The following is a 24,284-nucleotide window of genomic DNA, read 5'->3' on the forward strand; positions in this document are numbered from 1 at the left end:
ATGTACCTCTCCTGACAAGATTGATGGCATTTAAGATTCAGAGGCAGGGAATCTTGACTGCTGTTGTGGTGGTGCATTGCTTTTCTGGTACAGCGTTTCTACATTTTTATCCAAAATTTCACTGTCATGTGCCTCATTTGCTTACCCTGTAGCATCCCCAGTCATTAAAGTATTGGAGAAAGATTTCCTGGAACTGTAGTGCAGAATAGTTCTGAGTGATGGGATCAAAAGGTAAGAAGTACTTCACCCACCTGTTTTTAAATCTATGTCTTTTGGTACCCCAGGTGTCTGCTCAGAGATGGGATCTCAAACTGACTTAGATCCTTTTAATAAGAAGGTCTTTTAAAAGCCCACCCCCTCAGTTACGTACCAGGGGAAGCAAAACCCCAGGGAAGCTGAAGGGCTTTTGTCCCCCTCGCACTGCAGGCTCCGGCTAGTAGGGGCAGAGCCAGGACCACCCACAGCTGCCCCTCTTATAGGTGACACACCAGCTCTGTGCTCTGAGGCGGTCGGTGTAGGTAAATGGGTGATCTGGCTTCATTATCTGGTCAGCATTTTGATAAGATTGCTTTGTCATTTGGAGAGCATATTTAGTTTTATTTTCAGTGAGAAAAATTTTATGTTAAAACCCATTTATGCAGATTGCCATCTTGTTTCACCAGGACTGTGGAACAGTGGTTTGTACTAGCAGGGAAGACAACATTGTGGCAACCCAGAATTTCAGCACGTGCTAGTCATTGTGAAGTGAGTGTGGGCATCTTTTCTTAGGATTTCCAATATGCATACGCTTTCTGGATCCAAAGTCCAGTTGCTAAAATTTTTAAGCCTAGTGTTTTAACCTAACATTTTTATCACCAACTTTTCCTTAGCAGTGTTTCTTTTGTCATTTAGTTATTGATTTTCCTGGGTTTGACATGTTGAGTGTTCCATGAAATGACGTATGTTGTTTTGAAAGCCAGTTCTTATGAATTGAAGTAGCTGAGTTCCTTTATGTTTGTCATATTTACTAAAGTACCTGGCACAAAATGCACCAAAACCTAGAGCAGTAGTTTTATGTAAGTGCTCATGAGTTTGTATTGTTAATTTAATTGTCAACCCACTTAAAATTTGTGCAATACTGTATATATGTAGAGATTGAGTTGCCAATAAAAAGAAAAATGTCTCTTCACGATCATAAAATTGCTTTTTCTTTTAAGAGAGGATGGCTTGGGAATAGTAGCCATTATAGCTACTAACAAATAATCTCATATTTTTCTAACCGGTCTCCTTGCTGCTGAGAATTTTCCCCACCCGATTCTGTCACATCCAGTCTTTCAGTTGCTGGGTTCCCCATGCGGCCCACTGACGGAATCATTTCAGTTATTCTGGGCTCCAGAGTCCTCATCATTTCTTTTCTACTTCTGCCGTGTCTTTCTCCCTCCTTCAACATGAGGATCATCCATGCTGCTTCCTACAGCCTCCCACGCAGATTTCTTCCTTCCTTTCTCGCATGTTGTTGTGCCCACCAGGAATGCTTTTTTCCAGCTCTGTCCTCAGAGCTTTGTTTATCTCCTGCAGAAAGGTTCTTAATAGTTGCCTTCAGACACATTTGTGAGCACCTGCTCTCTGCCATCCCTGAGGCTTCGCAGATAACCAGAAACAGCCTCTGATCTCAAAGATCTTAAGGGTTGATACATGAAAGAGACACCCATGAAAAGAATAGAGTAAGTGTTGCTAATAGCATTTATCCCATACTTGCTACATGCCAGGAACTGTTCTAATTAACCTCATCTTCACAGCAACCCAGTGAAGTAGGTCTGATTATTTTCTGTCTCGTAGATGACAAGCTGAAGAGTGGCGTGGATAAAATAGGGGACCTAAGGCAGCATGGTCCATGGCCAAGCCAGGATGATGACCGGGGCCACCTGGCTCCAGCCCTGTGCACCTCGCCCTTAGGCCACACTGCGTGTCATGTTAAGAACCAAGACCGGGGGTGCACTTCTAAAAAGGTATCTTAGAGGTTATGACCCCTGAACTGAGTCTTAAAAGATGTAGATTTAGGGAAGAGAATTGCAGACGTGCTGGGAGCCCAGCGCTCAGGAGACTGAGACGCAGGAGGGGCAGGAGACAGCTGGGAGGCAGGGCAGGCCTGGGACGAGGGCTTTCTCTGGGTTCTGTAGGTGTTGGGAGCCGCTGAAGTTTCTCACAAGGGGCGGGTCATCAAAGCAACTGCATTTAAAAGTGTCACCCTGGCTGCCCGGGGAGCATGAGAGGCTGAATGAGGAGGTTGGACAGGAGGAAATTCCTGCAAAACCCCAAATAGGACCTGTGGGAGAGACAGGTGTGAGGAAGGCTTAGGTGAAATCAGTGGGACTCTGTTAACACCCCAGCCTCACCAAGACCATTCTTTTATGGCTCATGGCCAATCCCACCAGCAGTGCTTGGACTGGTGTTTGGGTTTTGGTTTGATTCCTGGTTAATACTGAGAGGTTCTTGAAGACAGAAGCACTGTCATTTTCTTTGATACTCATCTAACATCAAGGCACATGGTAATTATTTTTGCCAAGATGACTGTCCTACAGCCATAGCATGTTTTGTCTGCGCTGCATCGTATCCGTAGAAGCTCTGCTCCAAACCCTGGGCATCCTGTGAGGTCACTCCATGGTGCCCCTGTGGGGCTTGCAGGCCATCACCTGCCATCAAGGGAGCGTCACGCAGAGGCAGAGCCAATGGCTGATCCCAGTTAGACTACCTTTGCCAAGCCCACTGTACTCTTCATAGCAACGTGTTGATTGGGTGGCTCGGCCACTGTGGCTCAAATACCCCTTGAAGAATTTCGGGAGATGAGGGGGTGAGGGGCCACTGTGCCGCACGGCTACAGAGCGTCTCCCTGCCCTCTGTCTCTGGACCCACAACAACATTTTTTTTCCTCAAAGAAAAAAGGGTGGAATGGGGTTGAAGAAGTTCCTACATGATCAGATGTCCCTTGGATTTCCAGTACTTCCTAGGTTTCATTATGTAGGAAATACCTTAAAAAAGAAAATGAAAGAACAGCCTTTCTTGTCTCGTTTTGATGGCTGAGAGATCAGGAAATGCGAAAGCCTGTGATGTTAAGTTTCCTGGTAATTCCCATGCCATCCAGCAACTGTAAGGACCCTCGCAGCCTGCAAAGGTTTCTAGCCATCAGGGTCCCATTTGTGTCTCAGAGCAGACAGGCCCCAGGCCAGAGAGACAGCTTCAGTGTGGAGTGAACACAGATGCGATGCAGACGTTCAGCTAGTTCATGGGAGGCTGGTGAGCAGGGGAGGTGTAGGCTGAGGGTGAGATACACCTGGATTGCTCACGGGCTCTGTCATCTTGTGGCCTTGTGACCTGGCACAGGTTATGTGACTTCTCTGGGCCTGTTTCCCCTTCTCTAGAACTGTCTCAGAACTGGGGAAGGTCAGGGAGCTACCTGCACATAAACAGCATCCAGCCGAGAGTAGACGCTCAGCACGCTGTGGTTCTGTGACCCGTGGATTATCAGTCAAAGCAATAGTTTGTGGAAGTGAGAGTTTCCACACAATTAGGAAATCCCATACTAAAATCTGGGGGAAAACTGTATTTCTTTCAAATGACCACAGCAGCACGTCTGTAAAGAACTAAAAATACAACTATACAGAGAAAATTGTATCCTGTTAAGAGAATTCCTGTGTAAAGATGAATTTGCCTTAAGCAAGCTGAACCCCCTGGGCCCGGGTGTGCCACACCAGACTTAAGAGGAAGAGCGGGGCTGGAGGTCCACCCTACCCTCAGCCTCTTTTGAGATGCAGAGCCGTATGGGGGTTAAGTCACCGTGGGATGTGTGATGTCAGCTTCCTCTCTCCCTCCCACAAAATCTTTGGTAAAGATTATGATTCTCGTCAGTGGCATGAAGTTCAGTCTTCTCCAAGGCAAGGGCTCTGTCCAGCAATAGTCCCCCAGCTTAAAACTGTATTTTTTTGGTAGCTTACTGGGTTGCTTCATGGTTCTACTTCCATGAACAAGTAATTCCCAAACTGTTCACTATAAAGTACCTTTTTATTCCCCGTGGAATCTGTGTCTTGAAGCAGTTCTTCTCAGGCTTTAGGGTATAAATAAGTCACGTGGGGATCTTGTTAAAATGCAGACCTGATTCCAAGGGTCTCGGGTTCTGCACATCCAGCCAAAACCCAAGTAAAACCCATACTTTGGCTCTGCTGACCACCTTTGAGTGGCAAGTTCTTCATCTCTGGAGGAATTTGGTAGGAGTAGTAATTTTCACTGGACACCCACATGGTGCTCAGGATTTCTGATCAGCATGAGACACCCACGTTCCCACCCTGAGTGGACAGAATTTAAAGGCCAAGACTGTACCTGGCGCTTTGACTCCAAGTGCTGACTGTGATTTCCCTAAGGTATTGTTCTAAAATACTAAAAGGGTCTTGGGGACCCCAGGCCCATTTTTCTTAGTAGCTTTTTGGTAGCTGGGATCCCCAGCTCGGCCACCACTGCCTAACCGGCAGAACCAGGGGACCCTCAGGGTCCACTAGTTTTTGTCCTAACACATTTGACCCAGAGCTTTCTTTTTTTTTTTTTTGTCATTCTTTCTCTATTTTTTTTAACATTTTTTATTGATTTATAGTCATTTTACAATGTTGTGTCAAATTCCAGTGTTCAGCACAATTTTTCAGTCATAAGAGCTTTCTTAAATAGAGAGACCAGGTATGACATTCCAGGAGAGCTAAAGAAGGGAAAGGTCTTCTGTGGCCCTTCTTCGAATGCCCACGTAAGGTGGCATGGGACCTTGCCTTTCTCAAGAGATGTTTTGTGGTAAAACATACATAGCATAAAATTGACCATTTTAACCATTTTTAAGTGTAAAGTGCAGTGACATGAAGTACATTCACATTGTTGTGCAACTACCACAACTGTCCGTCGCTGAAGCTTTGTTGTTACCCCAGCTAGAACTGTGCACCCATGAAACAGTAGCTTCTCATCCTTCCTCCCCATAGACTTGACTACTCTCGGTACCTCATATAAGTGGAACCAATTTGTCCCTCTGGTGGTATTTTTTAATCTTCTTTGTCAGCATTAGACTTGGCCTCAATATACTGACCAGTTATTAGTGTGGCTTTTTAAGCCACGCTAATAAAAAGTCTTAATTATTCAGCTGTGAAATTGCCCTTTGATGGTCCGTCCCGTTGATGGTTATTTCTGAACACTTAGGGGCATTTGAAGAAAAGCATCAAAGGACTATACAATCCACTGACCTAGTTGAAATTCTCCATGAGGACTCTGGGGCAGAAACTTTATCAAGTACAAGGAAGTAAGTTAAAGATAAACATGTAGGACTTCCCTCACTCCTGTGAGGAAGTTAAGTCAAGTAGACTGACTTGGTGCTGCAGCAGATCATTTCTTGTTCCTTATTTTCCAGTATTCAGTCCATTTATTCGTTCATTCTATCAGTCGACAGAAACTTGCTCCGTGCCTGCACTGTGCTAGGACTTTTTGAGGCCCTGGGATTGACAAAATGTATATGGCCCTGGATCTTACACATACTATTTACTCAAAGTAAGTAAAATGTGTTGTGAGTAAAGTGAGTCAAAATGAGTGAAACCTGGTGTTTGTCCCCTAGAAAACAGACAGAGAAGGCTGTAACAGCCATGGGGGCTGCCACAGGGGAGGGGCGACCCCAGGGACTCACGTGGGGCTGGGTGGGCTGCTCCAGGATTCAGAAGAGGTTTATGCATGATGTGAGAAGCCTGGGATGAGATAGAGCCCTCCCTGCCTGCCAGCTTGAGAGTCTGTAAGTCTTTGAAATGTCATGTTCAAAGATTAACTTTTCAGAATAGAGAAAGATAGCATTTACTTAAAGCAACTTAATGTGAAGCCAATTTACAGAGAAAACTGAGATTGTTTTATGTTTTACTCTCAACATAGCCAACTTCTCTGTATCTTAAACTCAGAAATACTGCAGAAATTCAGATATTTTTCCTCTTCTTAGAGGAAGACAGCAAACATTATCAAGTCTGCATCACAGAAGAATCAACAAACTTAAGTGTGTAAGGTCCACCTGAGTAGAGACCACGCCTGTCTCACTGCACCCCGTCTGCCGTCATTCAGTTGCTACTAACACCACCAAAACACCGCCCCTGCACCCCTGTTACCCGAAAAGTGGGTTTGCCTCTTGGTACCTGTCAGGTCAAAGACACAACCAAGCCATGGATGGGGAGAAGGAAGGATTTATTATTACTTGCAGCAAGTAAAGAGAACACGGGGGATCTTTTCCAAAGCAGTGTCTCCCTGAATAGCGCAATTGGGAAAGTTTTAAGCTAAGGGTACCTGCATATTCATGAAGGGGCCTGAGCAGAGGAGAATTAAGCACAGAACTGGGACAAAGATCGACAGAGTCCAGGTTGAGTTGATTGAAGTCAGAAGGGTCAACACAACCATTCCATCCTCCACCTGGCTCTGGCAGAACTCAAAGGTGTATTATGTACATCCCTTGAGGAGGGACCAGCACTCTGCTTTCTCACTGCACTGCTGTTTGACTGCCTTTTCTCTGTTCGTGAATTCCTTTGTTCTTTTGAGATCATTAGTTACTGAAACTTGTTCAAGGGCAAGCATTGTAGACAGGCTTAGATCACAAAATGTCAAGAAAGCCATTCCTGGCTCTCTTTCTCCAGGGCCCCCCTAACCTCTTTGCTTATATCTGCACGGATGAAGGTGAGACTTTAGCCTCGTTTGCCCTGACAGTCCCAATATATGCCTCATATCCCAGCACGGTTGTTAACAGTGGCCCTGCTCACTCTCAGAAATGACCACGTTCGGCTGATAAATTATAAGGCCACCCCAAGATTATGCCAGTATCAAAATATGTCTAAGGTTTGCTGTATTTATTCTTATTTAAAATTGTTAATTTTCCTGTATACCCATATTCTTAGTGAAACTGAGTTCGCCTAGAACTGAGTTCTTCTGCCGAGTTTATGATTAACCTCTCTATCCAAAACCTTATTTCCTTTTTTTGTCCAACACCTGTTTCCTTCAAGATTGAGGAGGCTCAAAGAAAAGGGGGAATTTAAACCAAGCAGGACCCTGTGGAGGCCCTCCTAGGTATAAAAGCCTTTCCATACCCCTCATTTCTTGTTTGTAGGAAAAAGGCTTCATCCTCCTAGACCTTCCCTGAGTTCCAAAGGGCAGATTTAGAACAGTTACTAATCAGAGAAAGGAGGGAATGCAGGGAAAAAAAGGGAGGAACAGTCAAGAAGCAATAGTGCAGCAATAAAGCAGAGTCCTGGTTCCTCCTTGAGGAGTGTCCATAACAATATCATTGAGTTCTTCTGCAGGAACTGAGGCGCCCACCCAGGTGGGGGATGGCAGCACCAGGCTGAGCACAGGATTCCTGGGACACGCCGTGTCACCTCCCCACCAACCAATCAGAAGAAAGTCACACACCCTGCAGCCCTCACCCCAAACTTTGCCTGTAAAGACATCCCTGAGAACCATCAGGGATCCGGGGTTTTGAGCACAAGCCACCCGTTCTCCCTGCTTGGCCCTGCAGTAAACCTCTCTCTGCTGCAGACTCCAGCATTTCGGTTTGTTTGGCCTTACTGTGCGTTGGGTACATGAACTTGCGTGTTCAACAGCATTAGGAACATTATTCACAATGGCCAAGAGATAGAGGAAACCTAGAGTATACAGTGATGGATCAATGGATAAACAAAATGCAGCTTTCATATCCATGTTGTATCCATACAATGGAATATTATTATTCAGCCTTAAAAAGGAAGGAAATTCTGACTCATGCTACAGCATGGATGAACCTTGAAGACATCGTGCCAAGTGACATACACCAGTCACAACCCAAGGACAAATACTGTGTGATTCACTAATATGAGGTACAAAAAGGAGCCAGACTCATTGGGGCAGAGGGTAGAATGGTGTTGCCAGGGTTGGGGGAAGGACGAATGGGGAGCTATTATTTAACGGGGACAGTTTCGGTTTGGGAAGATGAGAAAGTTCTGGAGACAGATAGTCACAATGGTTGCTGCCCTTTGGAACTCAGGGAAGGTCAAGGAGGCTGAATGAAGCGACTTCCCTACAAACAAGAAATGGTGGGGCATGGAAAGCACTGGTACCAGGAAGAGCTGCACAGGGTCCTGCTCTGTTGCACCATCAGCTCCTCCAGTTCTCAGACCTTTGGACTCAGACTGAATCACAGGAGCTGCCTCACATGAGGACCTGCAAAGACGCCATGATTCCCCTCCACTCACCCCCATACTCAGTGCATGGACCCAGGGTGCGCTCATGATCACAGTGAGTCCTCCACAAGGACACTGGACTTTCCCAGAGGTCCATGGACTGTCATAGTTGAGTACTCCACGTGGTTCTGTTGGTCCTGTGCTGGTGGGGCGCCATCCAGATGACCTTCAGTTTGTCGTACAGGACCAGCACGAAGGCGCTGCCCTTGCCATGGAGGACATTGGAACAGATGCCCTTGAAGAAGGCTTTGCCCCCTTCATTTTCAAAGATCTTCCACGAGCAGTCCAGCGTGCCCCTGTACATGTCAGCTCCTTCGTGCCCCCATTGCATTGGCAGCTCCACAGTGTTGAACTGATAGGAGACCACGCCGGCCACGGCTGTCACAACCTGGGCAATCACCCAGCTCACCACGATGTGGGTGTTCTTGGGGTTGGGGAGCACACCTTTGGCGGTGTCCTACACGCCGAAGTAGGCAGCCAGGTGGATGACGATGCCCTGCACAGAGACACCAAGAGTCCTGGTACAGGCCTCAGATGCCGTCAGACTTGGCGATGTTCACCAGTCTCCCAGGCCTTTGAAATCCCGCTCCATGCTGGGTTTCCCTATATTGGCTACCAGGTGGATTCTGGCAAAATCCAGAGGGTAGTCAAAGCAGAGGGAGGAGGCTCTCCCTCCTTCAACCACCGAAGGCCAGGTTGCGCGTGAAATACATCCAGAGCTGCGTGTGTTTGTCCACGCCCCGCAGGAAGGTCTTGAAGGCGAAATTGAGGGCTTGCATAGGGAAGTAGTGGATGACTGTGGCCAGGCTGCGCATCCGGAAGGACAGCACACCCTGCTCCTTGGGGATGTGCACAGTGCAGTCCGCGATTCCCTGGTCCTGCCTGTCGGCCGCCATCTGCTCACTGGCGGGCTGCACCTGCAGCAGCAGCTTGACCTGCTCGATCAGGGCCACGGCCGTCTTGGAGATGGCAGGGGTGCTCCCTCTGGCCAGGAAGTCCTTGGCAAAGGAGGTGGCCTGGTCCGTCATGGTGGCGAGGCACCACCAGGACCGAAAGGCCGGGGCGGCCAGTGCACAGCCGCCAAGGTACCAACCCTCCCATATACTTTACAACCCCCCTGGATAGTTGTAAATACAATGTAAGTGCTATGTAAATAGTTGTTGGCACAAAGCAGATTTAAGTTTTACTTTTTTAAACTTTCTGCAATTTTTCCCCCAATATTTTTGATTCCAGTATTTTTTTATTATTGATTTTGGTTGAATCTGTGGATGAGAGTCCAAGGATCCTGAGGGCTGACTGTGTGTGTGTCTCCTGCTGGTTCTGTGGCTCTGTAGAACACTGAGTAGTACACCAATAGACTCCATCTGGGGAAGTGGTCGTTTGGCCAAGTTTTTAATGATTTCTGCAAGAGTCTTCAAGCAGGGAGTCATTTAAGGGTGGGGACGGAGTCCAAGGCACTGCTACTTGGTTCACTTAGAGAGTTAGCTTGACCAACTCAATCTTTTGGGCAGAGGTAGGGAGCACGGCTCTGTCTCCTGTCTACTTAACTGCCTCGATATCTCCTTTGCACTTGCCCACAAGAAGGAAAAACTTGACTGATCAGAAATTATATTCACAAGCAGCTATTTAATACTCACTTTTTTAAAAAGTGTTTTTCCAGCCTCCATCCCCCACCCTCCTGCAGGAAGGTAATCGCCTGACCTTTCGTGTCGCACAGCTGTTTGTGTGACCTTGAGGATGTCCATATGTCACAATGGACAGTTGCTCATCCACTCAGCACTCCCCAGGCACTGGCACGTGCCAGGTGCCGGGCTAGGCCTTGGGACTGCAGGACGATGAGACCCTGGCCCTGCCCCCAGGCGCCCAAATTCACGAAAGGCGGCCACGTAAAGGGATAATTGTAAAACAAGTGGTGAGTGCAGCGCTGGATAAGCCCATGAGGCGCGGAACACTGGGAATTAAGTCAGTCTGGGCTTCACAGGGAGGGTGGGGTGAAGTGGGAGGTGAGAGAGTCGGGAAAGAGCAGGGCTGAGGGACAGATGGTGGCTGCGTCCACTTCCGTGAATCCCGCCGGGAGACTTTCACCTCCTTCCAGGGGGTCATGGGAAGCTGGCCTCCGAACTCAGGACTCATCCTCCCCATCCCCTGGGGCCTCGCCCTCCATCTCTGTGCGTCCTGCCTGCCCCGCCACGAGCCCACTGACTCCTGGCCCTGGCTTTGCTCTGCTCTCGCCACACCTGGCGTCCTTCCTCCTCCCTCTCCTGGCGTCCAGCCTTGAGAGTTAGCCTCAGTAGAGATGAGAATCTGAACGAGAAGATCAAAAAATGGTAGACAGCTTCCTCTCCCCTCTTCCAGAACCAGCCCACGGGGACAAACTCTGTCTCTTTAGCCAAAACTGAATGGTGGAAATAAATGAACCAGTCACACTGGCTTCCACTGAAAGCCGCCAGGTATTACCTCCCTCCCCTGTCCCAGCAGGCCTGTCAGCCCTCAAGGCTACCATCCATCAACCAGTGAAGGTCCTGAGCAGGTCCGGTTCCCTGGGGACTGTCTGCAGCGCTCAGAACAGCAAGCACAGGCAGCTCTCCAAGGTAGTTCCCTTGGATGGACTTTACTGATCTGCCCCACCCTCTCCTTCCACTGCTGCTCCCCACCCAGCACCTTTTCTTCCTTCTTTCCTTCCTATGCGCTGCCTTACGTTTCAGGAGCCAGAATGCCCACAGGTACACAGGCTGAGGCTGGTGACCCCTGAACGGGCTTTCCAGACTTGCCTAGAATCCCGTTCAGTACATTTGCCAGTTCCCTGGAGAAGAGGTGGGAAATTAGCCCCAGTACAGCTGCATTGCTTTTCTTTGGTATCACAGGATGTAGATCAGAAGCTGTCGTAGGTGCAGAGATGAGGGCACGGTTGGACTTACCTACATGAAGCAGCAAGGAAATCTGTCCCCCTCCTTTCCAGCTCTGGGAGCCTGGCTCCTTCCTTTTAGAGTTCCAGCCTATCAGCCAAGGGCTGCTGCCTCCACCAAAGGGACCAGAAGCAAGCAGAGATCTCCCCCGGAGCCTCCGCCAGGTACCGATTCTTTCCCATCTCTGAAAATACTGGCACCCTCCATTCCCTTTCCTGCAGCAGGCGCACTGCCCCACCGCCCCTTTCCCGACCCTGTGACACCGCAAACTGAACTGTCAGCATCACAAGATGCTCATCACCGTGGTCTTCCTAATGGCCCTGAGGACGACGGGGATCGTTCATTTGGAGATTGCTCTAAGAATCGCCGCTGTTGCCACGCAGAGACTGTCCTGTTGATTTGCTCCAGGCTCACTTTTCATGTATACCCAATACCGAGGTCAGAGGCCAGCAGGCAAGGCCTCCACTCCAGAGTGTCTTCTCTCATCCTCTGTGCTCAGCTGGGGAAATAAGACAAGTACAACTAAACAAAGTGGAAAATAAGAGAGGCCGACCTCGGGGATGTTGTGGGTTTGGTTCCAGACCACCGCAACAAGGCAAAGGTCGCAGTAAAGCAAGTCACACAAATTTTTTAGTTTTCCAGGGCATATAAAATTTATGTTTATATTATACTGTAACCTATTAAGGGTGCAATAGCATTATATCTTTTAAAAAAGGACGTACTTTAATTTTAAAATGTTTTATTGCTAAAAAATGCTAACCATCATCTGATAATGCAAAGTTGCCACAAACCTTCCATTTGTTAAAAAAAATAAATAAACACATTATCTGTGAAATGCAATAAGGTGAGGTTTGCCTGTAAACGCCATTGAGGAGACACAGGGACAGTGTCAAGGAGGCTCCAAGAAGCAGGAGATGACTCCCACTAGGGAACAGAATGTCAGAGGAACAGCTCCTGACATGGGCTTTGACGAGAGACTCCAGCTGTGAGGGGAAGGCTGGGGGCGTCGTGTGGAGAGAACAGCGTAAACGTGTTACCAAACCAAACTTGGGTCCACGCACGGCAACGCCAATCTACTGACACCGGGTTGTGGTGAAGGAAAGTGCGGCATTTGTTGTAAAGGCACCAATGCAAGGAGAATGAGCGGCTCATGCTCTACAGCCCGGAACTCCCCCAAAGGGTTTCAGCAAAGCACTTTTAAAGTCCAGGTGAGGGAGGAGGGTGGCAGAGTATGTGATCAGCTCGTGCACAATTCTCTGGTTGATGGTGGGGCAATGGGGTGGCATCACATGGGTTAACACTATCAAGCCTTAGGCTCCAGTAGGCCTGGGGGCAGTGGGCTCATGGTCATCAAGTATTTAACATCTTCCATCTGGTGGGGTTTTCACATCTGTAGAACAACTCAGGAAATGTGCATCAGTTACCATTATCTGGGTACCTCAGAGAGGAGCTGAAGCAGAGGATATGGGGGAGGGGTCTGTCCTGGGAAGGCCTCAGTGGGTCCTGCTTGGTTACAAACAGACAGGAAAGTGGGAAGGTGAGGGGCATGTGTGGCAAATGTCAAAAAGCACACTGGCAGGAGTAAAGCCACCTGAAAGGGAAGCAGTGATGGACGCAGGTGAGGTGTAGCTTTGTTGCAGGAGAATAAGGCGTGAGAGGATGGTCGTGCACCAAGTCTCAGGCGAGTCCATGGGACGGGCCACCAAGTGAGGGTCCCTGGCTTTGCACAGGAAAGAATTCAAGAGCGAGCCATAGTAAAGTGAAGGCAAGTTGCTTTAGAGAGATACACATTCCATGAAGAGAATGCTCTTTGTCTCAGAAGAGAGAGCAGCTCTGAGGTGCAGGAGTGGTTAGTTTTTATGGGCTGGGTAACTTCATATGCTAACATGTGGGAGGATTATTCAGACTGTTTTGGGGGGAGGAGAGGGGGCTTCCAGGAATTGGGCCATCACCTACTTTTTGGTCTTTTATGGTCAACCTGGGAACTGTGATGGCACCTGTGGGTGTGTCATTTAGCAGCTAATGTATTGCAATGAGCGTATAATGAGGGTCAAGGTCTACTGAAAGTCAAATCTTCCACCATCTTGGGCTTAGTAGGTTCCATCCAATTTTTGTTGTATCCTCAACAGCTGTGTTATTCTTTTAATCTTTGTGCCCTGCCCTTTTCCCTCCTGTCCCAGCTTATGGCTGGATGATGAGAAGTCCTGAGCATTAGGCTAATGAGCTTGTACTGTTTGGGCTGAGGGAAGCCACTGATGGTTTTCTGCAAGAGCATATCTTGATCAGAATTTTCTTTTAAGAAAGCTTACCCAGTGTGGCTTATAGAAAGTTAGAAGCTGGGGCACAGGGGATTTTTAGGGCACTGAGACTGTTCTGTATGACATGCAATTGTAGGTACATGTCATTATACCTTTGTCAACACCCATAGAATATGGTCAACACAAAGAGTTATTTATGTAAATTGTGTACTTTAATAATAATGAATCAATATTGGTTCATCAGTTATAATGAACGTATCCCGCTGATGCAAGGTGTTAATAATAGGGGAAATTGTGTGTATGATGGGGGAGGGCATGTGTGAACACTTTAATTTCCAATCAATTTTAAACCAAAAACTACCCCCCAAAAAAGCTTATTAATTTTATAAAAAAGTTTTGTGTTACATTAGCACTATAATAGGATAGTTGCATTCCTGAGAAAATTTGGGTTTTTAAAAAGCAATTATTCCAAAGGGGGAATTAAGAATTTCACTCTCTCTACTGTAATGTAGGGTTTTCCTACAAAAAATTTCAATAGTAAAGGTCATTTTGGATAGTTGGATGTGTACAGCCATGAAATTCACACATCAGAAAGTAGTCCAGATTGTGGGAGAGTAGGGGGTATAGCTCAGTGGTAGAGCACATGCTTACATGCACAAAGTCCTGGGTTCTATTCCCCGGTACCTCTATTTAAAAAAAAAGAAAAGGAGAAGGAGGAGTAGGAGAAGGGGAAGGGAGAAGGGAGAAGGAAGCAGTCTAGCCTTTGTGTCTAATATCTGCTCAAAACTGGTGAGCTGTCTCAGCACATCAGCACCCGCTGGGAGGTGTGAGCTGCCTTCCAGTGTGGTCACCATCCTCATCTCTCGTGCTGGTGAACAGAGCCACTCTGTTGCCCCACTGCTGGCCCATGCCGCACGCTTGTTTCCCTCTCTGAGGTACTGAATCTGATTGCTCCATGCTTCCCATTCTGATTTTTTTGTGTTTCCAAAATCTACAAGCAGCTCATACAACTCAATAACAAAAAAAAAGCAACCTAATCAAAAAATGAGAAGACCTAAATTGACATTGCTCCAAAGAGGACATATAGATGCCCAATGGACACATGAAAAGATGCTCAACAGTGCTAATTATTAGAGAAATACAAATCAAAACTACACCAGTCAAAATGGCCATCATTTAAAAAGTCTACAAATGATAAATGCTGGAGAGGGTGTGGAGAAAAGAGAACCCTCCTATACTGCTGGTGGGAATGTAAATTGGTGCATCCACATGGAGAACAGTATGGAGTTTTCTTAAAAAACTAAAAATAGAGTTATATGATCCAGCAATCCCATTCCTGGTCATATATCTGGAGAAAACTCTAATTCAAAAGATACATTCTCCCCAGTGTTCATAGCAGCATTGTTTACAATAGCCAGGACATGGAAGCAACCTAAATGTCCATCGACAGATGAATGGAGCCCTACTCAGCCATAAAAAAAGAATGAAATAATGCCACTTGCAGCAACATGGGTGGACCTGGAGATTATCATACTAAGCGAAGTAAATCAGGCAAAGACAAATATCATATGGTATCATTTAAATGTGGAATCTAAAATATGATACAAATGAACTTATTTGCAAAATAGAAATAAATTCACAGACACAAAAAAACAAACTTATGGTTACCAGAGGGGAAGGGGATTGGGGAAAGATAAATTAGGAGTTTCAAATTTGCAGATACAAACTGCTATATATAAAATAGATAAACAACAAGGTCCTACTGTATAGCACAGGAAACTATATTCAATATCTTGTAAAACAAAAAAAACAACTATGATGGAAAATGTAAAAAAAGGCATAGAACTGGAAAAACTGGAACAATCACCTAATTATTAGGGGAGACCTCAGGCTCTGTTGTCTAAAAAAAGTCGCTGTCATCTTCAAGAATTCAATTTTGGTTCATCAGTCAGGGTGAAAGCAAAATGTCATTATACTGAGGATTAGATCATGAGAATATAAAAATAGCAAGCACAGAGAGGTAAAGGAGAGAGTTAGTGGTAGGATCAGAGTCAAAATTAGTTGTATTCTCCCCACCCCCAATGGAAGAGATTTTGCATGTCTGTAAGGAAAGGAAGGAGCCAATGGGGAACAGGACCTCGAAGAGAGAATGATAGAGAAACATGAAGGAGACAGAAGAGTTGTTTCCCCCATGAAGGGGAGAGAGGAGGACGAAACATTCCAAGACTTACAAGGAGGATAAAGCATACCGCTCTGGATGGGAGAGTTACCATTAGGTGAGCAGAGAGGAGTTGGGTATGATGGCAAATGGAGAAGAGGGTACCACCCAAGGGGTGTTCCTGTGAGATGCCTTCCCTCTTGGTAAAATTAGAATTGGCTGTAGACTGACTACTCTATATAAAATAGATAAACAAGTTTATACTGTACAGCATAGGGGCTTATTCAGTATCTTGTAGAACCCTATAATGAAAAAGAATAGGAAAACAAATTTTTTAAAAAATTGACTGTAGGGATTTCTGGGAATAACAAAAGATTCATAGAAATGCTGAGGTGCCCTGCAAGGGCTCCCTCCAGCGGCGTGAATCTGTAACAGATCGTTGGCTGTATCTTCACGACTTCTCCAGGAACCCTCTCCGTGGGACATTGCTGAAGGGCTAATCCTGGTTTTGGCATTGGCTTGACTCAGTCAAAGGGCTGAAGGTGAAAGTTTGCCAGTGAAGTCAGGATTAAAGTGGATAAAAGCATCTTTGGCTCATGCTCCATTTTAGCTCCCTGAATCCTGACCCTTCAGTGAGAGGGCGATGTCCTCAACAGTAGTTCAGCAAGAGAATTTCTTGCCGGGTGGTAATGGGAGAAGGCAGCCTGCCTGTGGTGGGCGACACCAGTACTGTTGAAGACGACAGTGATGACTGACCAGAAGACTCCAGAGGTTTTAGATGAAGCAGGTTAGAGAAGATATTTTCCTTCGCAGGAACAATCAAAGGGAAAGCGCGATCAAATCTTAACTAGTTGGGGATAGACATGTCTGTGAAGCCACCGCCGAGATGTAGGAAAGAGGGTAGGTGCACTGCGTTATACTGGGGTTTTTTGTCTTATATATTGATACGGTGGACTCATTGGTGACAATAATATGTTTAGATATATGTAATAATAACCGTAATATATCTTAGGTGTATATGCACAGATATCTTCATATAAATAAATAGGTATCCCAGAATAAATATATATTCAAATATGTGTACATTAAAATCTATATATTCATTCTGGGTTTTTCCACTTTGCTTGGGAAGGAGGAAGAACCTAACTGTTTTTGCTTCATCCTAAATGGAAATGAGTGGCTTGGATCCATCTCTGACACTCATCCCAGTTGCCATAGCCACCAGTCAGGACCCAGTGGTTCCCAGGGAGGTATTGTCCCACATACTTCTCCCTACCTAACAATCAAGGTGTCACTGGAATAAATTAAACCAAGAATGTGAAGCACCACAGGGTTTATCTGTTGTTTATTGCTACATAACAATCCACTCAAAACACAGTGTCTAGAAATAACTGAAATTCATCATGTGTCGTAACTCTGGAGTTGGCTGGCTCAGCTAGGTGGTTCTTCTCTGTCTGGAATCTGGAGTTGCTTGTGCAGCTAAAGTCATCTGAAGGCACGACCGGGACTCCTGATCCAAGATGACCTCATTTACGTGTCGAGGGTCTGGTGCTGGCTCCTGACTCCACGTGGTTTCTCCAGAAGGGTGGCTGGACCTCTTTACGTGGTGGCTCAGGCTTCTATGAGTGTGAAGCTGCCTAGCTTCTCAACGTGAGGATCTGGTGCTCACACAATGTCACTTAGACTTTCTACTGTCAGTTGACACCAAGCAGAAAGCCAGCCCACAGTTAAATGTGGAGCAGACTTAGCTGCCTCTTACTGATGAGGCCAATGGTAAAGATTCTGTGCTCATTTTTAATCTCTCACAAAAGGATTAAACAAAATCCCATCTGTCAAATGCCTACTGGTGTATCTGGCCCAAAGCACATTATTTCAAAACATTAATTGTTGTTACTATTATCAGCCTTTTCCTCTCATGTAAAAAAATACATTTCCTGGATAAGAAGGTAGGTGAGTTGTTCTTCAGAGGAAATGAAAGTTAATCAAAATATGTCAGAAAAAAAAATTAGGAAGAGGATACAGCTCAGTGGTAGAGCTTAGCATTCCAGGTCCTGGATTCAATCCCTGGTACCGCTATCAAAAAGATAAATAAATAAATAAACTAATACAATATTGTAAATAAATAAATATTAATAAACCTAATTACCTACCTGCCAAAAAAATTTTTTTAAAGAAAAGAAAAAAATTAAATAATCCATATAGGATTCTGCAAACTAGTATTACATGCCTGAACACACATGTCATTTAAGAGTTTGAGGTGTTTCAGAGAAACTATTTGGTTGAAATGTAATCACTTTGACTGACCTAGAGTAAGGAGAAAACAAAAGAAAAATGTAAGCGGTATAAAATTGAAAAGTGTCTTACTTAAAAGTCCTTAAAAGACTTCCTAAGTGTTCCCCCTCTGTCTTTGTGTTTTACCTGAGTTTTGATCTTTCATTTGGTCTTGCCTTACTTTTCTCTTTTAGAGATCAGAGAATTAAACCCCAGCACCATGCTCCTCCATAAAGACACGGACCCAAGTAAAGATGATGTGCCAGGAGAGCCCGCTGTGTGCTCGGTATGTACCTGCCATACAGGACACTTGACACTCAGGGGTTGTAAAGCTTCAGACTTCTGAATAAGCAATGACGTGGCTAGGGAGCCATCTGGAACACAAAAATTTCCCTCCAGTGACTTAACCCTTTGTCGTCACAGCAAAATGCAGTGAGCGCTTCCCAGCAGATGAGCATGGATGTGCTCCTGCCATAGAACTGACCCGGACGGAAAGGAGCCTGCGCTGGGCTTAGTCGCCCAGATGTGGGCTCTCATTTTGACCTCAGTGGCTTCCACTTAAGGTCCTAAGAAACCTGTTTAGAAATAAATGGGATTCGAAAGCAGAATGCTCTAGAAATAAGCTTTTATTCCTTCAATCCAGGGTTTTATATAGAGAAGGGTACTTTGAGGGAACACTTACTGTCTTTTCTGCCAACATCTGTTTTCAAACACTCCACAAACCTGTTTGCTTTGGTAAAAGGTTCTGGTGGATAAGGACAATTACAGCTTCTTTTGCACCACATTCCTGAACATTCGAGTCCTTTGGACACGACGATGAAACTTTGATATCTAGATTAGCTGGCTCCCTCTCTTTCTTAAAAGAAATATAACCTTCCTCCAAACAGAGGTTGCAAACCCTCACAGTGGTCTCTCTCCGTGGTCACTCATACAATTTTAGAATTGGAAAGATCTCAAAGACTTGGGTTCAATCCCCAGTACCTCCATTAAAAGTAAATAAATAAATAATCTTAATTACCTCCCTCACCAAAAACAAATTTTTTAAAAGACTTTAGAATCCAAGTTGAACGGGCTTCTACCATAATGAGTGTTTAATGGTGTGTTAAAAACAATACCCTTTCAGGGAATGAATCTGAGATTGGACCCTCTGGTGTCTGTTCCACTTTGCCATGATGGATTTGGTTCAGTTAGGCAGTTATCTGCCAAAGATAGTTGCTTCTGTTTGTATGGCTGTTGTGCTGTTTGTTCTAGGATTTGTGGGTCTGCCAGCTGATTACATTCTCATCCATCTCACAACGTCCCACTTTTTTTTCCTACAGCTGCCAGAATTATATGCATTTGTTGAGAATTTTAATAAGGAGAGCAAGAAATCACATCTCCTGAAAACTCACAGTCTTTTACCTAGTGAGGCGCAGAGAATGCTCAGCCAGAACGTGAACGGAACCGAGGAGACCGATGAGAGAGGAGAGACTTCCCAGCCTGTTCTCACGTGCAAGGTGGTTAGAAGAGAAGAAAGGCCAGGGTCCATGACTGAACTCCTGCACAGCAGCCTGCTGGCCAGCTCCCTCTCTCCCCTGGAGAGACTGTCCAGGTCCCAGCAGAGGATCTCTCAGTACGGGATCCCTCCTCCCGTGCACACTTTTCCTTACGAGATTCTCATCAGTCACTCCAAAGCTATGTCACAGGTCACCGTTCGGCAGAAGGCCCACAGCACCAAACTAGCATGCGGACTGGGCGTTCCCAGTGACTTGCCAGGAAAGTTCATCTTGGAAGACAAAGTTCCAAAATACTTAGTCGATCCAGGTAATCTAAACAGGCAAGGCCGTGTGGGAGTAAACGAGTGGAATCTTACTGCCAAGTTTACCTAGGTTGCTTGAGTCGTTGACCCCTGGGGACCTTGTAGTTCCCACGTTCACGGCTGGTGCTCTTGCTGCCTACAGTGACGATGGAAAATAGGGAACAGAGAATCAAACATTTGAGGGCCAAACCTCAGATCCATCCCGAACGAGTGTACCATTTAGACACGGCACTTAAACATTTATCAAATGAGCCAGTTAAACTTGGACTCGAAAGCACCCATCACTATTTGTCTCTTGTTTCATTCAGTGAGTCAAGTATTTACTGAATAATATTTTGTCTTAAGTATCTTGGCTTTACTACAGTTGAAGTTTTTTCAAAATATTTTTTCACGAACCTTTTTCCTTATTATTCCATCTCTATCAGGGCTTTCAACAGAGGCCACAAACAACAGGAGGAAACTCCTCATATCCGATTCTTTAATAGAGAGGTACCCATATAAGGCCAAAGGCTATACAAAGACAGTTAAAAATGTTATAAAACATATGATGGCGAATTTTAACAAGGAGGGAGTGTCTTATTCCTAAGAGCCCCATTTTCCTTACATAAATTGAAGGAAGTAATATTTTGTCATTCTGTGTAGCCATAAAAATAGATTAAATCCATGATATAAAATATTTGAGACCCTCTGAAGTAGATTCTTGACTCAGGATCAGCAAATATTTTGACACCACCATTTTTACATTAAAAGTGGCATTTGAAGGAACAAATCTGAAGAAATAGATTGATTACTCTGGTCATATTTGGCCCCAGATGCTGGAAGAATCTTTGCTGTAATTCCCTACATTGCTGTCTTGACAGAGCCTAATGCGGGTCTCAGATTCTTTTGCTAGAGTCACACTTTGTGTGTTTGGGAGCCCAGGCAGAAGTGGAAATCAGGAAAGTTGTAGGAATGGCCTAGATAATCCACAAAAGTACGTACGTAAAGTCTGGGACCAGAGAGGAAAAGGCTGAGAACCGAGAACTGGCAATAAGCCTACTGAGAAAGTGCTGAAGGCTCTGGACGTTTGATAGCTCTGGGACATTTATGCCTCTGCCACCCCCAGGGGCCAAATTGTCCTTTCCTCCAAATTGCGTGCTGTCTACCTAGCCCCTGGAGTTCTCTCATGGGTCCTCCCAGCCTCCATGTTGGAGGTTCTCCTCTGCCTCCATGGCCTCATTTCCTGAGACCTTGGAGGTCATGTCCTGTCTACTCAAGGAACATGCGTGCAGCCAGGTAGGCTTTCGTGTGAGGAATATCAAGTACTTCCTTAGGTTTGATTATGACGATACATCTCTTACTGTCTTATATTGCCTAGGATTACTATAATTTTATCAGCCAGTCGGTCCCTAAAGTATTCTCAGTCCAAGAGACCTTTAGGACCCCTGGTATACCAAAGAATATTAGAGAGCACGTCCTTACTCGCACCAGGCTCTGGGGGAGGAGAGGGAGCAGGGGTTGGCATCCTGTTCTTTTCCTGTCATGTGAGCAGCAGCTCTTGCTCAGGTTAAATCCCATGTAGGTTAGAACTGTGTATGACCAAAAATAACAGAAAAATCAGATAGAGGGTATCTTTCTATTTTTCTGTCTGGAAGCAAAGGCTGAAGCAATGCTTTTTGATGTTGTCGAGAACCCATGCTCCCCCATCTTTTTCTGTGTGCCTTTTGCCTTCATGGCCAAAAATGTCTCCTTCGTCTCCAAGTGCAATGGATGCCTTCCAGGGAGGAAGGGGGCTAGGAGAATGGGCCGCATTGGTGACTTCTGTCCTCCTTCAGTAGGGAAGCAAAGCTTCCTCAGAACATTCCTCCTCAGGTGCCTTTTCCCCGCATCCCTTTGGCCAGAATTGCATCCAGTAGCCATCCCTTATTGCAAGGAAGTCCAGTGAATGGACTTCCCACCCTCTGGGGAGAGGAAGGCAGAAAAGGATGGTTACTTGTACAGAGGGAGCCAGCCTATAGTGTCTGCCATAGATCACAACATAAAGCCCTTCAGTAATCGAAGTCATCCGCTCTATGGCCTTCGCTTGCCGAATATCCCTTTCCTTCCTTCTATCCCCAGTCCTTGCAGTGCTCGGCCTGCCAAGATCTGGTCAGACTCCCTGAAACTTGGCAACCGAGCCCTAGGGACAGACTGTGGAACACCATAGCCAGGTGTGAACTCAAGAAACAGTCCCTGGCCCCAGTCTCCTACTTCAGGCATGTACAGAATATATATATATATATAGACTTTCTACCAGGCAGACCCTGGGAAACCCAAGCCCTTCCCAGAGATGGAGGACGTAGGTGAACCTGCTCAGATATCACCGCACGAGCAGGGTGAGAGATGGACCAGACCTCCTGCTTGTTGGCTCCGCCCAGTTTTCTCCAGATATTCCTCACACTCGTCTTGGCTCTTTGGCCTCTGGTTTTACATACGCTCAAGCCCCTGCCTTAGGCCTTGCTTTCCTTGTTTTTGTGTATAATTTATTAATCCATGAAAAGTCTTGAAGGGAAGGAAAAGGGAGATGGTTGCTGAGTAGAGGAATGTGCAGTGTATCTCGCCTTGATGTTCCTGTGGTTCGTTGGCTCCTTGAAGGAACTACAACTACTAGCGTGCCTAGCATGCACGAGGTCCTGGGTTCAATCCCCAAGCTGGTACATAGATCCTGAAAGTGTAGGGGAAGCAGCCAAGTTCTGGCTGAACCACTGCCCTTTTATACACAGGGCTTACACTAGCATCTCGGGAGAAATGACACTAACAATCTGTGTACTCCTGACGACTCTTCCTCCTTGTTTTCAACACTCATTAGGGTCCTTTCCTGCTCCCTGTTGACCTCAGTGCTCTGCGTCTCTTGTTTGCTCTCCTCTGCCCGCTGCGGCCCTGCAGGGTCCACTCCAGCCCATTAGCCAGACTGACCCAGGTTCCTGTTTGGAAGATGCCTTTCAGTGAGATGAACGCTGTGGGCTCCATCTTAGTTTACAAAGCTTCAGAAACACAGGGGAAGAAAGAGATCTGGGTTCATCAAATGTTTATTCTGTCCATGAAGCATCTCTAAGTAACTGAAGGTTAAAAAGTCCACCACGTGATTCTTTGAAAATATGATTCTTTGCAGGAAAACAATTCCTGGACCTAAAGGACCTGGAATGGAAGTACTACAAGGGTATTGCGAAGTGGAAGCGCCATACTGCAGATTCACGTATAAAAATTAAATACGACAGTGAGAAGAGATTTGTGAAGAGCCAGCAGATGCCTCGTGCTGCTTCCCCGCCTCTAGTTCAAAAGTCTTTGGTCATTTATCCTCAGGTCGATTACCCCAAAAAGGAAGATTCTTCTTAAATTGAATATGTAGTTGTATTAAAATATCTCGGATCTAGAGCGTGTTTTTGAGAGCAATGAATTTATACATGAGAAGAAGCAGTGGCACCATGGAACTTAGGGACAATCTATGCAAATACACCTGTAAGGTCCACTATGAAACCGTTATTATGGAGTAAAAGATCCAAATTGATCTGCTAATGTAAGACCCAGTTTGGATCAGTGAAACCCATCTGGACCAAGGCTGAGGCAATTCTAGATCATACGAAAAGAAAGGGTGCATGTGAATGAAAACTCCTGAGCAAGAAGAGTTCTTAAAAATATTTTAAGCAGATAAAGAAGTCCGTTATCATAAAAATAGTAGGTAAATTCAACAAATGAGAGAATTAGCACCTGAGGATATAGAGCTCATTCTGAGAACTTAAAAATAACACGCTGACTGCTCAAAGACATGAGGAAGGAAGTAGCACTTGTGAAACAAGAACGAGATTGGAAAAAGCACGAATAGGAAAACTTGGAATGAAAAATAGTCTTTGAAAAGAAAATAAGAGGAACCGTCAATAAATGATCTTGATGGCATACTAGATATATCTGAAAAGAGAGGATTAGTGAGTTGGAAGGTAGCACTGAGAGAGGAGCTTCTAGATCATAGCACAGTTAAAGGAGGAAATTATGAAAGAAGTTAAAGGTAAGGGAGGGTCGGATGAGAAGCTCTGAATTATACCCAGGGTAAGCTGCAGAAGAAAAGAGGGAGAATGGAAAAGAGATGATGTTTGAAAATAAAACAACTGATAGTTTTCCAGAAATGAACCACATGAAACCTTGAATTTAAAAATCTCACTGAGGGAGTGGGGTATAGCTCGGCGGTAGAGTGTGTGCCTAGCATGCACGAGGTCCTGGGTTCAATCCCCAGCACCTCCATTAAAAACAAATAAATAAAAATCTCACTGATTAGCAAGAAAATAAAATAAATCTACACCTAGAAAGACTGTAGCAAAACTGGAGGGCATTAAGCAAGAAAGGAAACTATAAACTCTACAAAAGAGAGAAGACTGATTGTATACAAAGAAATGACAGATCAACAGCGGAACTACGGGGGTACAGGAGATTGAACCCAGGACCTGAGCATGCTAGCCACATGCTCTACCACTGAGCTGTACCTTCCGCCTAAACCTTTCATTAATAATCAATGTCAGAGGGTGATGGTGTCACATACTCAAAATGCTGAGGGAAAACAATGATCAATCTAAAATCCTCTAACCAGCCAAACTCTCTTTAAAGAGCAGGGGTAAAATAAACACATTTTAAAACATATAAGAG

General features: G+C 45.5%; 1 protein-coding gene and 1 pseudogene across 3 annotated transcripts; one reads left to right on the plus strand and one right to left on the minus strand.

The window, feature by feature from the left end:
- The first annotated feature begins 1,842 nt into the window (after positions 1 to 1,842).
- Positions 1,843 to 23,024, plus strand: C4H9orf153 (chromosome 4 C9orf153 homolog). 3 transcript variants are annotated; one of them, XM_072959194.1, is made up of 6 exons: positions 1,843 to 1,988; positions 5,414 to 5,550; positions 11,200 to 11,310; positions 18,028 to 18,119; positions 19,153 to 19,649; positions 22,762 to 23,024. In XM_072959194.1, the coding sequence occupies exons 1-6, from the start codon at positions 1,951 to 1,953 to the stop codon at positions 22,856 to 22,858; spliced, it is 972 nt and encodes a 323-aa protein (XP_072815295.1). In that variant the 5' UTR covers positions 1,843 to 1,950; the 3' UTR covers positions 22,859 to 23,024. The 3 variants fall into 3 exon arrangements, with proteins under 3 accessions (XP_072815295.1, XP_072815293.1, XP_072815294.1); XM_072959192.1 differs by having other exon boundaries at positions 19,153 to 19,636; XM_072959193.1 differs by lacking the exon at positions 11,200 to 11,310 and having other exon boundaries at positions 19,153 to 19,636.
- Positions 7,782 to 9,268, minus strand: LOC102535852 (ADP/ATP translocase 3-like; annotated as a pseudogene).
- Positions 23,025 to 24,284: the final 1,260 nt, after the last annotated feature.

The sequence above is a fragment of the Vicugna pacos genome, chromosome 4, assembly GCF_048564905.1.
Source record: "Vicugna pacos chromosome 4, VicPac4, whole genome shotgun sequence".
Classification (NCBI taxonomy): domain Eukaryota; kingdom Metazoa; phylum Chordata; class Mammalia; order Artiodactyla; family Camelidae; genus Vicugna; species Vicugna pacos.

What these genes read in the sequence shown, in the direction of transcription:
- C4H9orf153 (XM_072959192.1), top strand. Translation starts at nt 1,951, where the DNA reads ATGTTAAGAACCAAGACCGGGGGTGCACTTCTAAAAAG. An exon ending in GGGGGTGCACTTCTAAAAAG is followed by an intron (nt 1,989 to 5,413) that starts GTATCTTAGAGG and finishes CTTATTTTCCAG; the next exon opens with TATTCAGTCCATTTATTCGT. An exon ending in AAAATACTTAGTCGATCCAG is followed by an intron (nt 19,637 to 22,761) that starts GTAATCTAAACA and finishes GATTCTTTGCAG; the next exon opens with GAAAACAATTCCTGGACCTA.